General features: G+C 38.4%; 1 protein-coding gene across 1 annotated transcript in view; it reads left to right on the forward strand.

Moving 5' to 3' along the window:
* The window catches only part of LOC113228999, a 255,159-nt gene that overhangs the window by 65,476 nt on the left and 175,174 nt on the right, over nt 1–14,509 (forward strand). Inside the window, exon 3 of the mRNA XM_026462468.1 lies at nt 13,659–13,769. Coding sequence (XP_026318253.1) covers nt 13,659–13,769 — 111 coding nt within the window. The remainder of the gene's footprint in view (nt 1–13,658; nt 13,770–14,509) is intronic.

The following is a 14,509-nucleotide window of genomic DNA, read 5'->3' on the forward strand; positions in this document are numbered from 1 at the left end:
AGCTAACGTCCTTTGAGGTAGAACATACCAGAAAGAGAAAATGGATAAACAAAACCCCTATAAAAAGTTTCCCCATCTATTATCTGGTTTCCAGCTAAAGAATTACCAGTGGTAGGACCCAGAACACCCAGACCAGAACTAAACTTCGTTCAAATGCCTCTTGTCCTAATCTCTGAGCTCAAAAGTTAAGTTCTCAAAAGGTACTTAAAGCTGCTCGTTCGTTATTTTTAATCACGGTTCTGAGTTATTTACAAACCAATAACCGACAACCATATCTAAACCGGTCACCGTGAAATAAACGTATTTATAATAGCCGTGATCGTGCGACTGTTTTTATGACTTCACGATGATTGCATCGCTTCCTCACCGTCTGGTGTCAATTTTGGTCAATTGATAGCTAGTTAGAACAAGTTTCTAAGGCTGTAGACGATTGAACTACTAGAACAACCAATTTAAAACCGCTAACTGAAAAGTGGTATACAAGCCGTTGTAGCCTAAGCGCCCAGTTACACAACGCGAAAGTTATCGCGCGGCCGCCGCGCGGCAGTTCGCCCATTTATCACGTTTTCACGTACATTAATCGCGAATCTGAATTTTATTTACTAGGCAACAACATTTAAATTCCTTTGAATAAATTATCGATTAAAATAAACTGCCGCCACGTAGACCAAATTCGAGCCAGACTGAATGCTTAATAAAAGTGCGTACTTTGCCATTACAGTTAGATGCACGCGGGCTCCGCGCGTGCATCTAATATAGTATGAAATTCATATCGAATAAATGCGCCCTTGTGGTTTAACTTACCGCTTTTCAAGCAGAGACTGTGGGTTCGAATCCGGGCTCGCACCTCTGAGTTTCTCGAAATGTATGTGGAAAACATCGTAACGAGACCCGCACGTCGAAGCAGGTACAGAACCTTCGAAAAACGTGTAAAGTCCGCATCGGGTCAGCGTGGCGGATTATGGCCTAAACCCTCGCCTGAGAGGAGACCCGTGACCAGCAGTGGGACGTAATAAACGGGTTGATGACTGAAAAAGTGGAGATGTCTAAAATGGCGAACCATATTACGGTGATTTGATGTGAGGCTACGTCTTATCGACTGTCTTTTGTATGTGACTTTTTTAAATTTTTGTTCACAACACCCGTATCGAACGTCAATCTGTCGTATTCGAGACCGAAATGACGTCACACCCGTACGATTACTCGAACTTCTCGACCGGCAAAGGCTACAAACGTTATTCAAAACACAGTTATCGAATGAAAGTTACCGAACGTCCTATTGTTTACAAAGTAAGAATGTATATATTTTAAATAAAGGCTGGATTTTTTGCAAGACTAATGCATTCCTATATTTTAGGCCTTAAAAGCCTTGAATTGTGTTTATAAGGATTTTAATTTTTCTTATACTTTATTTCACCGACTAACTCCGTAAACGCTGTTGTATAATGGTATCGTATCCGAATTAGGAATCGAAGGTTTAATTCGAATGTTCTGAATAGCTCTGAAAGCGCCCTTTGATTCGAGAACGATATTCAATCGAACGACTCGGTTAAAATATCGGAAGAGTTCTGAATCGGGGCCCAGCTCAGTCCGCTGACAGCCCCTAGTCCCCAGCTACTTGACTTTTTGGAGTACACTGTTTTGTATCGGGTTCTTTTTCTTTTTTTTTAACTCATTATTAGCACGTGTTTTTCTCAGAACAGAGAGCTAAGCAAAATGTACAATACCACTTATCGTGGTAAGAAGAGGGAGGATGCTTTAACTGTGTTATTGGAAAAACATTTCACCGAGGCCACGCGTCTAGCCATCTTCGAGCAAAAACTGGGGGAAAAATGACACGTCCTGTGCGTCAAACCGCTCGCAAGCACGTCAGAGAGCGTGTTTACACTCAATACACATGTCTGGTACACAAGGAATGATGTTTTCGACTTAACGCGAGATAAAAACATTAAATTTACTTAAATATTGTTTTTGTCATATCACTATGATACCAAGAGACAAGACAAACAAGTCGTGCCTGGTGTTACCTAACACGCTTATCCATAACAGTTGCAGTGCCACTCAGAGCCTTAAATAGCAAAGATCTCGGGGGCACTACCACTGCACCCGTCAGTCACACTGAGACACTGCCACCTTACCTATTTTGAAGGGTAGGTGCTGGCGAAATTACAGGCACACATGGGACTTGTCTTGTCATGTCTAAGGGTGGCAGTGGCGATGTCCTGCAGATCTTTGCGATTGAAAGCTCTGGAGTGGCGCTGCAACTGCTATGGACAAGCGTACATGGAGCTCTACTGCTTCTAAAATGACTGGGGTAGTGGTGGTATTGGATCATTTGCACGAACTCGCCTATCCAGTGCGAACTACCAAACTTGGGTGACGTCACATCATCAGTATTTTGTTAAAAGTAAGTAGTAACCGACATTTCGAAAAATTTTTTTCAGAGGAGCATGTTTTCATGATTGTTTTAAAATGTTTACGTTCTGTTTTAAATTCAACTTTATTAAAACCAAAATAGAGTTTTAAAACAGGACTGAAATATTTTATAACTGTCGTTGAAACCTAAAACATGTTCCCCTGAAAATTTATTCGAAATATCGCTTAAGCCCTTTCTACGAAACACGACATATACATAACACGACGCCAAATGAGTTAAGCTGTATTAAGAGTACGCTCCTGAAATACCCCTTTCGCGTTTTTTAAATTGAGTTAACTATAAAATATCATATATATAAGAAGACGCACGTGTCTGGTTTCGAACAAACGATAATTTTCTACGTCGCTAACGCATAAATAGCACTCGTGTAGTACGACCCTTATCAGAATGGCGGTGCAAAACAAATTAATTTCACTCTCGGCCGTGTCAAATGTCAAACGCTGTCAATTGACAACCGGTTGGCACCGCTTTGGACGCCTTCGTCGTAATTGGCCACTTATTTCGAGGTAATAGAGACGCGGCCGACAGACTTGCCCAGTAACGTGTAATAGGTGTTTGTAATGCACTGTGATTGCGAGAAGAGCATACGGTATGCATTTTTTATATTATTCGGCCTAGGACACATACCTTTGCATCTCGGTTATATGCATATGCGCATCGCCGAGGTACTCGACGTTTATACATTGCGTCCACAAGCATTGCGCGAGTTTAAAATTCGCGCGTAGATTGTTTACCGTACGCCAGGCTCGACTCGCGCTCAGGACGCACGATATCGCGCCATATCGCGCGAGTCAAGATATTAGAAATTCCTTGGTTACGTTGAGCTTACGCGCGAACTTCAATGCGAGTGCACGTATCTATTGAAATGGTGCGGCAAAATATTGGTACCGAAATGTTTATGGATGAAATGGAAAGACCGGCAATATCGGATGGGATCTTCTGAGTACCTACGCTAATAGAATTTTCAAACGATAGAAAGTTACAAACAAAAATATTTTGTGTTATTCTGTCGTTGAAAATCGGATGCCGGATGAAAACATTCTGCTTTTCCTTCGTTTTCGTCTCTTCCAACGACGGTAAGCTGGCCACAACTTGATGGACGGAGCGCGTTCATCTGACTGAATCCGTCCTCAAACGTTCACGCGTCAAACGTGTCTTCTGGGCGCAATGTACGCGCGTACACGCGCGAGATGATTCACGGCGAAATTAGAAAATCTTATTCACGACTTATAATTTTTTTTAATAAACACAGGTTGTATAGAATTTGGCGGTAACAAAATGACGAAATTGACTACCTCCGTGGTCGAGTGGCTTGCGCACCGGTTTGCATGGTGTCACCATCTTGGGGAGCCTCGGGTTCGATCCCCGGCGGGCTCAATGCAGAAAACTTTTGTATATTGTCTCGGGTCTGGGTGTTTGTGGTACCATCGTTGTTTCCGATTTCCATAACACAAGTGCTTTAGCTACTGTCTTTGGGATCAGAGCAACATATGCGATGTCTAATATTTATTATTATTTATTTAAAATAAGCATGACTTCGCTGTAACTGGCCGAACATTATGCACGAATATGTTGCAAGCAAATTGTCTTGTTGTTATATCATTCGAGGTCGTGTTGCTTGTTAATAATTTACTCCGAGAAACAACAAAACAATCCTGACTCCTAGATTATGTCCAGCAACATCCAAAATTACAATTTCGCAGAATAATAACTGTATAATATAATAACAATCAGTGGCGACGCGTGAAATTTTTCGTTAGTAAAGCCGGTTAAAAAAAATCACCTAGCTTAACAAAAGTTGTTTTTTTCGTAAAAGGCGTGCTTAGTATAATAATCGAATTGAACCAAAGCGGCAGGTACAAATAAATAGTACAGAAAAAAACAAAAAATTTGTGGGTTAAAAAGATCTTGAAAAGACGCCTAGGCACGACTTAAAACAACACTTCTTAACCGACAATACAGTAGTAAAGTTAATTTCACTGGTTCCATAACCCTAAATATAAAATTTATTACTTTATTACATTATTTAAACAATTAATTACTTATAAACAAACTTTCATATCGCCAGAATCGCGACAAGTGAATGCAATTGTTGCCACTTCACTTTTTAATTGAAACTGCTGATTAACGCGAGCTTCTCTTTACTAAACAAACATTTATGTAACGCTATTTGTCGTTCAACATTTACAAAATACTAATAAACCTTTATTAATTAATATGTTATTATAATATTTGTATAATAGTAAAAAAAGTTTTACACTTGGCAACGGCAAGTTAGTACGGGTCTTTAAAAATCAACTTTCACGCTAAACGTCATAAAGTTTAAATTTAAGCGAATATCGCGATCATAACTCCATCATTCGCGGGTTACCGGCGAGCCTTTTCTACCAATGTATGATAGCAGACTTTTGCGAATGTGTGCGTGAATTTTGATGTATGCGCGTAGGTTTTATGAATGAAATAAAAGCCGAAAAATACCGGCTTAACTTGGGCTCTGATTGGTTAATAAGATCCATCGGGAAGCTCCGTATTATCAAGGACAGGTTACTAACTACACGTTTTTTAATGAATATTTTGAGTAAAGTTTTTAAGTAGTGGGGTATGCGCGCTGTGTCGTATAGTGTTATGTGGCGCAGTGACGCATGGCGGTGCCACTAAGCTGCCCGTCTTTGCGATTTAAAGCCCTGAGCGGCACTATAACTGTTATGGACGGGCGTGTCGCATACCACTTGGCATTATAAAAATAAACGCTTGCCTAAGAAACAAAATTATACTTCGTATCGATGACATACACTATGCTTGCCGTCGTTGTGAAAGAATTTGCCTATCGTCGTAAGGTACTCGCCCTACTTGTAAACACATCGGGTACACGCTGTTCAATAGTTGTAGTACCAATCAGAACATAAGGAACACTTCTACTACGCATGTCACCTTGACACGTGAAATCATAGGGTATATAACCAGAAATAGAGACGAAATAAGGGCTATCCATCCCTGGTAACTCATCAGGCAAATGGGCATTATATCACTTTTAAATATCCACTCTGAAATAGTACAACGCCAACAACTGACCTGTGTGTACGTCTCCGTATATTCCAAAAATATTCTGTATTTATTGTAATAAAGATCTCTATCTCTAACAATGGGGGGCTGTTCCTTTCGGTGGTGTGGGAATAAGAGCAAAACGTCTAATTACAAAACAAACGGAATCACATTTCATCGGTGATTAAATAATAGGGGTTAAAGTATGAAATTGCCGATTTGTACTGAAAATCTAAATTGTTTATTTTTTAAATTTTTAACAAATTTATTTAATCAAAATAGTTGCCATTATTATCTATACATTGCGGCGATCTAATGGGAAGGTTATTAATGCCTTTGCGATAGAACTCCGACGATCTAGACTGCACAAACTGTGTGAAAGCATTTTGTACTGCCTCCTGGGAAGAAAACTTCTTGTCACGTAGATAATTGTCCAAATCACGAAAAAAATGGTAGTCCGTTGGAGCAAGGTCTGGTGAATACGGAGGATGACGAATGGTTTCTAACTGCAGTTCCTGAAGGGTCAAAATGGTTTCTCGTGCTGTGTGAGGTCTCGCGTTGTCGTGGAGCAATAATGGTGAAGATCGATTCATGAGTCGGGGCTGTTTTACTGCTAGTTTTGTCAACATGGTTCGGAGTTCGGCACAATAGACATCTGCCGTTATTGCTTGACCAGATCGGAGAAAACTATAGTGAATAACACCATGCTGAGACCACCAAACAGTTACCATTACCTTTTTATTGGTAAGTTTTGCTTTAGGACACTGTTGTGGCATTTGACCTGGGGTCAGCCATTGCATTTTTCTTTTCCGGTTATCATAAAGAATCCACTTTTCATCACATGTTACAATTCGATCCAATATTCCTTCATTTCTGTACCGGTTCGACAAGGCAACACAAGTTTCAACACGCGTTTCTTTCTGCAGATCAGTCAAATCATGAGGCACCCATTTTTCGTATTTTTTTATTTTATTGATTTGACGCAAGTGAGTCAATATTGTGGGTAAGGTAACGTTAAACCATGCCGCTAATTCCTGGGTAGTTTGACTAGGATCGGCTTCCACTATCTCTCTTAATTCATCGTTATTCACCTGTGTGGGCGGTCTTCCTCGTGACTCGTTCTTTAAGTCGAAATTTCCATCACGAAAGCGTTTAAACCAAAATCGCACGGTGCGTTCATTAGTAGACCCCTCTCTAAACGCAGCATTGATATTGCGGACTGTTTCTGCCGCGTTAGTTCCGCGTCGGAACTCGTATTCAAAAATCACTCGAATTTTCGCAGTATCCATCTTTCTTGTCTAAATTGAATAACAAAAACAATTGAAAGTCGATATTCAAATATATAATAATAATAATAACGCACACACTCGACATGGCCCCGCACTAGGGAAACCCTGTGTCGCGGGTGCCATGGACACACATAGACAACCACAAATAACACCCAAACTCACGAGAGAAATAAATGTAGGCCATACAAATATTTCTCCCGACCCGGGAATCGAACCTGGGACCTCTGCGTGGCAGTCCGGCATGGTAACCGTTCGGCCACGGAGGCAGTTAAATGTTTCAAATTAAAAAAAAAAAAATCACAGAAACCATTTGAAAAAAGTTTCATTCGAAAACCTCAAACCATGAAGATTCTATGAAAATTCAAAGAACCTATTGCAATAAAACGGCAATTTCATACTTTAACCCCTAATATTAAATATGTAATTTTGCAATTATCGTCCGCTATAGCAAAGCTCACGTTAAACTGGTCTATTTGAAGTGAAACAATTGACGACACCCGTCAAATGTTTCGAATTCGGAGCGCAGTTGTCCCTGTAATTATTTGGCAGAATAGTTTTCAAACAAATTAAATTACATTTCATCTCTATTTCTGGTTATATACTCGATGCATGAAGTTGACAAATCCCATGTGCCTATAGTTTCACTAGCACTCTTCCTTCAAAACTGGAACAGCGGCAAACATTAGTATGGCGGCAGTATTTCCCTGGACGAACTCTTTCACAAGGAGGTCTTTTGCGCCTTAAACGGGTAGTAAATGGAAAACGTACTTAATGGCTTACCTTTTTCAAATCGTCCCTCTTACCCTCAATAACTGTCCTATCTGGCATTTTCGACACATCTGAATAAGACGTATCGCACTCGGTAATAATATGATGTAATTTGCAATGTATTTGTTAGAAAAAAGTTCTATTTGCTATGAAAAATGACAGTATAAGTTTTATTTTTAATTTATTTTGTCAGTTCTCCGAAAATGTTATTTTTCGAATTACACCATTTTACTTCCGACATTACTCATCAGCCTTCAAAATCTAATATTCTCCGCTAATCGTATTTTTTTATATCTGAATATAATTCGATTTTAAAACGCTAAATTGGAAATACGTTTCCAATTGAAAATTTATCTAATGCTTATTAACAATATTTATTTTTAGTTTTTGAAAAAAAATTAAGAATTTTTAAAATGGCTTACTAAAGTGTAATGAATTTAACGTAAATATAATGTAATGTAATCATGTGCCAAACAACTACACTAATTGCCTGGTTTGAAGCTAGGGAATTCCCTGTATTATGAGTACCAGAGCAAAGCGATTTAATCTGGGGCACTACCCAGAACACCCAGGTCAGAACCAATTTAGAAATCATTTTCCAAATTGGTCTTACCAGGAATCGAACCCGGGACCTCCGCATCCAACACCCACAGTGTTAACCGTTAAGCCGCCGAGGTCGTCTATGAATTACTTAATATAAAAATCAAAGTCACACTATCATTTATTTCATAGGTAAAATAAATTTACACTTGATTTTTTTTTGTGTGTATGTTACGCGATAACTCCGGTATTTGTGAACCAATTTTCATGATTCTTTTTTTTGTTGGAATGAGGGTACTTCCTTAGTGGTCCCATTTAATTTTGAAGAAAATCATCCACCTCTAAGTGTGGCTGTTCACGCATGAAGGTTAATTTTTATAAATAGCGCCTAAATTTTAGTATTAGGAGCAATTATTGTAATAGTTGATTTTGCTATTCTTTAATTCAAGGCGTTTTTCTCTCTTCTATATATTTTGAGTAGAACCGATTTTTATTATCTCCTGTGTCAAGTTCCGTATAGTGGCGAACTAGGGGATGAATCCGGGTTTGCGCACTTTCCGGTAACAGATTTCAATAAAACTAAGTATTATATGTAATTCCACGTACTTTTGAGATCGGTTTTTTAGTACTCTGTACTGCGATTATTAAATAAACTTAAATGCTACAGAATACACTTTGAATCATATTTGTGGGGAATCTAGATTCATGTCGTCTTTTCATACTTTTTATCTAACACGTAGTCTTCAATTCTGTAATATGACTTTTCAAATATTTAATGTAAGTTTTAAACTTAGAATATGGTAAATTTAATATTATGCTCTGGAATATTATTCTAAAAATATATTTGAACTATTCTTCTTATCAGAAAAACCTAGTAAGTTTTTAAACCTCGTCTTTATTCCGAAGGCAAAATACTATAAAAAAATTAAAATACGCCCACGTGTCTATGTCAAACTTAGTTGATGTATTATGGTATCCGTATCCACCCACGTTGCGATAGTCGCACCATTGTGATCGGTTCTCACATGAAATAAAAAATATTACTTCGCGTCACCGTTTCGTAGAAAGACAAGTAATAATATTTCTCATACTATTTTCCCATACTCTAACCCCGTTCTACTATAACTCGTTTACGATGATCTCAAAATTTAAACAAATTTGTTCCTTTGATAAAAAACCAACCTCAAAAGTTCGTGGGATTACATCTATTTGCCAAGTTTAATTGATGTCGGTTACCGGAAAGTGCGCGAAATCGGATTCATCCCCTAGTTTGCCACCCTTAGAGTTGGAATATTTTCTTTAAATTTAAACGGGACACTACTGAACTACCCTCTTTCCAACAAAAAAATAACCATCGAAATCTGTTCACAAATGAGTTATCGCGAAACAAACATACAAAAAAAAACAGTCGGATTGAGAACCTCCTTTTTTTTTAAAGTCAGTTTTCATGTAAAATAGATCAACATTTGACTACAATGTAGCCGGCGATGTTTGTCTAGTAAATACTTATTCATTCTAGCCTTGATTTCTATTCCATATTCTAGCAATAGAACATGTCTATCTAGTTCGGAACATACATTATTATCAGATAAATATTCATTATTGTAAAATATCATGTCTTGAGGTAATTAAATTATTTCTCCTACAAACACGCTGATGGGGTAAACACGTAATCAGCTATTTTTTGTTTGAACTCAAGAGCAATCTAAATTTTATGTTATTAATCATATAACAATACCTTTAATCGATCAAGTTGTTGTGGTAACAAAGTACTATTGGACAGAATATTAAATATGTATTAAGAATTCTTAACACATAGTCCTGTTGTGAATAAAACATGTTACAAGTCGCGGAGGTCAGCAACAAAACACTTAAATTGATAAGATATACTTCGGGGAAAAATGAACGCAAAAACCAAACTAAATAATTATAACTTTTTTATTTTTAAAAAACCGACTTCAAAAGTTAGTGAAATTACATGTCAAGTTTTATTGAAATCGGTTAACGGATAGTGAGTGAAATTCGATAAACCGCATTCATCCCCTAATTTTGCCACCCTTAGAGGAATATTCAAGGTTGACAGGAAATACTACTAAGATACCCTTTCAATCGAAATCGGTTCACAAATGTCAGAGCAATCGTGTAAAAAAAAAAATACAGTCGACTTAAGAAACTCCGACTTTTTTAAAGTCAGTTAAAAATTTTGCTATGTTAAAAATGCCATAATAAAATTTTTGAGTCGACTGATCGAAAGGACACGAAAATTTAACTCCGTTACATTTTTGATGAAGATTGGCTTTTACGCTCTCTGTCCCCAAAGTATCGAATTATGGTAAGTGAAAATATAAGGCAGCGGGTTCAGGTGGCGTAAAACCGCTCTGTTTGTGTCAAACAACGAGCTGTTTAATCAGCTAAACAAAAGCATTCGAAGCAATCTGTTGGAGCTTCCTAGGCGTACTCCGTAAGCCTCAAAGAGGTCACAACTATAAGCTGTAAACTGGCACTGCCACTGCGCTCGTCACCCTGAGCCATAAGTTTATAACTCCCATGTGCCTGTAGACGGGTTTGCATGCCCTACTTCTGTACCGTGCTTGTTTTATTATAGTCGCTGTCATGCGTCGTTAATTGTTAAATATGTAGATGTCAATTGCGGTCAACGTTTCGGCGGTTTCGTAATATATTAACAAATGTATTTAAATCAGGTGAAAAGTATTCTAGCGGCGATTAGTAGTAATAATAAAACTGTCTCCGTGGCCGAACGGTTGCTGTGATGGTCTTCCACGAAGAAGTTCCGGGTTCGATTCCCGGGTCGGGAGAAATATTTGTATGGTATACATTAGTTTCTCTCGTAAGTTTAGGTGTATAGGATACAGGGTTTCTCTAGTGCGGGGCTATGAGTGTGTACGCGTTAATATATATCTATTTACAAATAGTAACACTTATTTTTACGTGTCTTAATGAGTAATTGTTTATTTCATTTGATAATTTGAAGTATTCATGTGTAACATATTCTCAGTCAGATCAAGAGCGATTTTAAAAAAAAAGGAGGATTTCAATTCTGCATTTTGTATGCATGTTACGTGATTACTTGGGCATTTGTGGACTGATTTTGATGATTGTTTTTTTGTTGGGAAGAGGGTGCCGCAGTATTGGTCCCATTTAAATCTGAAGAAAATATTCCACCTGTAAGGGTGGCAAACTAGGGGATGAATTCGGTTTCGCGCATTTTCCGTTAACCGATTTCAATGAAACTTGGCAAGTAGGTGTAATTCCAATAAAAAAGCTGATATGCAAACCTTAGAGGTCGGTTTTTTGTAATAAAAAAGTTATTTACATACGTTTGTTTGTCAATGACAACGTGATGAAACCTGCATTTCCAAGAAGGTTCACGATCCTTGATGTGTAGCGGACTTAAGCCTAAACCCTCTCATTGAAAAACCTGTGCTCGGTCATTACGCAATTCCACCAGAGAAAAGGTCATGGAGTAAAGTCCCTCGTCTGCCAGCGGTGCTAGGTCATCTATCAAAGACCGAACTACAGCGGCGCTGGTAGCGTAGCATGTCTCGCTTGATTGACGATAATGTCTTCATTAATTGTCGTTTCGATGTAGGCTTTAATTGCACACCAATTAAATTGGAAATTGATAGATGCGCTTGAGAGACTTGTGACATCTCCGACCTGCACGGAACTTTTGTGAGAATATTAAGTCTTAAGCAAATATAAAACAGACGAACGCTTGGCTATAATTTTACCTGATATTACGCGTTTGTCTAGATTTGTCTAGACGCGAGGCTAGATATTATAGGTCAGGTATGGAGGACTGCTTCACGCGTCCCACAATTAACGCGCTTTAAAGTCAATATTTATTTATTTATTTATTTATTTCATAAAATTACACAGTATAACAGTAAATTACTAAGGCACTGTGAAATTCATACAACATAAAATTATTTTGAGATCGTAGATGATAGTCGTTCATCCATCATCTCACAAAACTTCAAACATTCATCACGCACAGTTACGCAATATAAATAAATTAAGAACAGGCGGAGAAAATTTCGACACAGTTCCGACGTTGACAAGCGCCCCATGGCGACTGACGGGGCAGCGCGCGGAGCGGCGTGTCGTTAAACCGCTGGGCAATTTTCTAGTTTTGGGATAAATGTGAATACAGCTTCGGTTGAAAAAACCAAAATTTGTCTAGTCTAAGAATTTCTGTAACATTTAAATATATATATATTTATAGGCGGATTGCGTATTACATCGGTGTAATCGCACGCGTGTGTAAAGGTACACGATCAGCGACTGCATCGCGTTTGCATCGCTTCCAAACCTCGCCGTGTCTAACAGCTCTTAAATAATTAGTTTTAGACTTTTGTTTTTGTCTGTTTTCAGGCTTTTATATGATCGGATAAAGCAAATCCTATCGTGTAACGAATTAGCACGTTCTTTAGACCATATCCTTAGTTGTATCGTATATTTTTTGTAAAATACATAAACCATTAGAACCAGCAAAACAGATTTTCCCGCTCCTCCGGCTACTCGCCTTAATGGCTCTAAATTGTGGCTTCCGCGAAACATAGACACCGGCAGTGTATTCCATTTAGCGGAAGGCAAATCAATGACATAAGGTTGGAGTGTAGATACGGATTTCCTTGAAGACCGAAAGACACATACGCACACAGTCTTTGTAATGTAGCCGAGCGAAATTCGACAAGTGGACCATGTTTATGCGGTGTTTGGTCGAACTTGTATTAATGGTAAGGAAATCCTGAAGAAAACCTATACGTCGGCGAAGGTACACTAAATTCGGAGGCCTTCACTTATAGTTCGCTTATAAACAGTTAATCGTGCTGTTCTATGTGTGACAATTTCATTAAAATATACAAGCCGCGACACTTTATACTGCACGACTATCTGTCATCACGACATAATGGGAACGCGCCTTTATCGAATGCTCGTATCGGCGGGGTCGTGGCCAGATAAATACTCCGTGTAATAGGTTAATTATATCTGTCGGTGTCTACCTGTCTCTCCCTGAGGTTGATGAGTGCACAAACGAAAGCTTCGTCATACGTTAGTTAGAGAGAGGCGAATTTACATAACGAAATAACCGCAGGTGAATTTTCGGGCGCGCGAGCAATGTCTTTGGGGTCTACTATCTTTCTCAGTCCTACATCCGTCCGAAACAATTAACTGTCAAATACGTAATACTCGATCGAATTAAGAGACGCATGATGCAAATGAAGTCGTCCAAATCTTTTTATTTGGACGAGTATAATTTGGTTGAAAGTAATTGTTTCGGACAGATATCGGACGGGGAATGAGGGGAAAATCGCCATAGCTATTAAATCTGACTACGACACCAGGCGCTCACTACGAGGAAAAAGGAACCTAAGCACGCGCTCAGCCGTGTGCAGTCGTGCGGAGCATAATTAAAAGACTTGTATGAACGCTTGTGCCGACGTCGGTACACTCGGTGTCGGTCGGTAGGCATTAAGTATGGTTAAACACGATCGCATCCAGACGAATCCGCGATAATAAGTTTGCTGACATCTAAAGACGTATATTTTGTTTCGCAGAGCTCCGAGCCTTACTTCCCATTCCTGGGCGCGCACGCCCCCCCAGCGGGCTACCGGTCAGAGGGCGACGAGGACGGCTGCGTGCGCTGCTGCTGCGTCTGCTACACCTTTCTGCGACAACAGTGGGAGCAATATGACAGGGAGAACAAACCGCACAGTCAGCGCTTCTATTGGATGAAGCGGCTTGATGGCAAGCCGTTCATTGGTAAGTAACACATGGTTTTCTAGTAATGGCCGAACAGAGACAATAATTTCACAATTTAAATAAATTTATTTATGTTAATCTTTGTTGCCTAATTAACAATAGTTGTGAGACTCGAAAAATATATCCGCCATCTTTTTTCCTTTTCCCTCCAAAAACTCACTATTCGCGCTCATTTAGAAAACATTCAAATAGTTTAATTTAAAAAAAAGTACATATTGATTAACAATATTTTTTTTTAAATATTGAGAAATAAAATATCGCATTGTTATTAATAATGTTGTAACTCAAAATATGAGGAATACGAGATTATACTATTTCAGAACATAAAATTTGATTCTCGACACGTCAATAAAACCGTCTTTAGAATGTTGTAAGAGACAATTAAAATATATCTACCTAACTCAAAATGAGACAAACTTTTTGTGAGATACTTCTTGACAAAATAGACCTTACTCAAAAAAAAAAATTGAATCAATTTTATCCCTTTATTTTTAAATATATTTGGCAAGTAGAAAATTGTTTAAACTTCAACCTGTACGTAAATTTTAATAATCTTTCGCGGAAAGTGAATAATTCGTTTTTCATCGATTCTGAAAAGATAATTTTTAAGTTAATATATAATATTGTAATTTACATTGCGACATAC

This window comes from Hyposmocoma kahamanoa, unplaced genomic scaffold, assembly GCF_003589595.1.
Source record: "Hyposmocoma kahamanoa isolate Upper Pololo Valley unplaced genomic scaffold, ASM358959v1 270, whole genome shotgun sequence".
In the NCBI taxonomy this organism is placed as follows: domain Eukaryota; kingdom Metazoa; phylum Arthropoda; class Insecta; order Lepidoptera; family Cosmopterigidae; genus Hyposmocoma; species Hyposmocoma kahamanoa.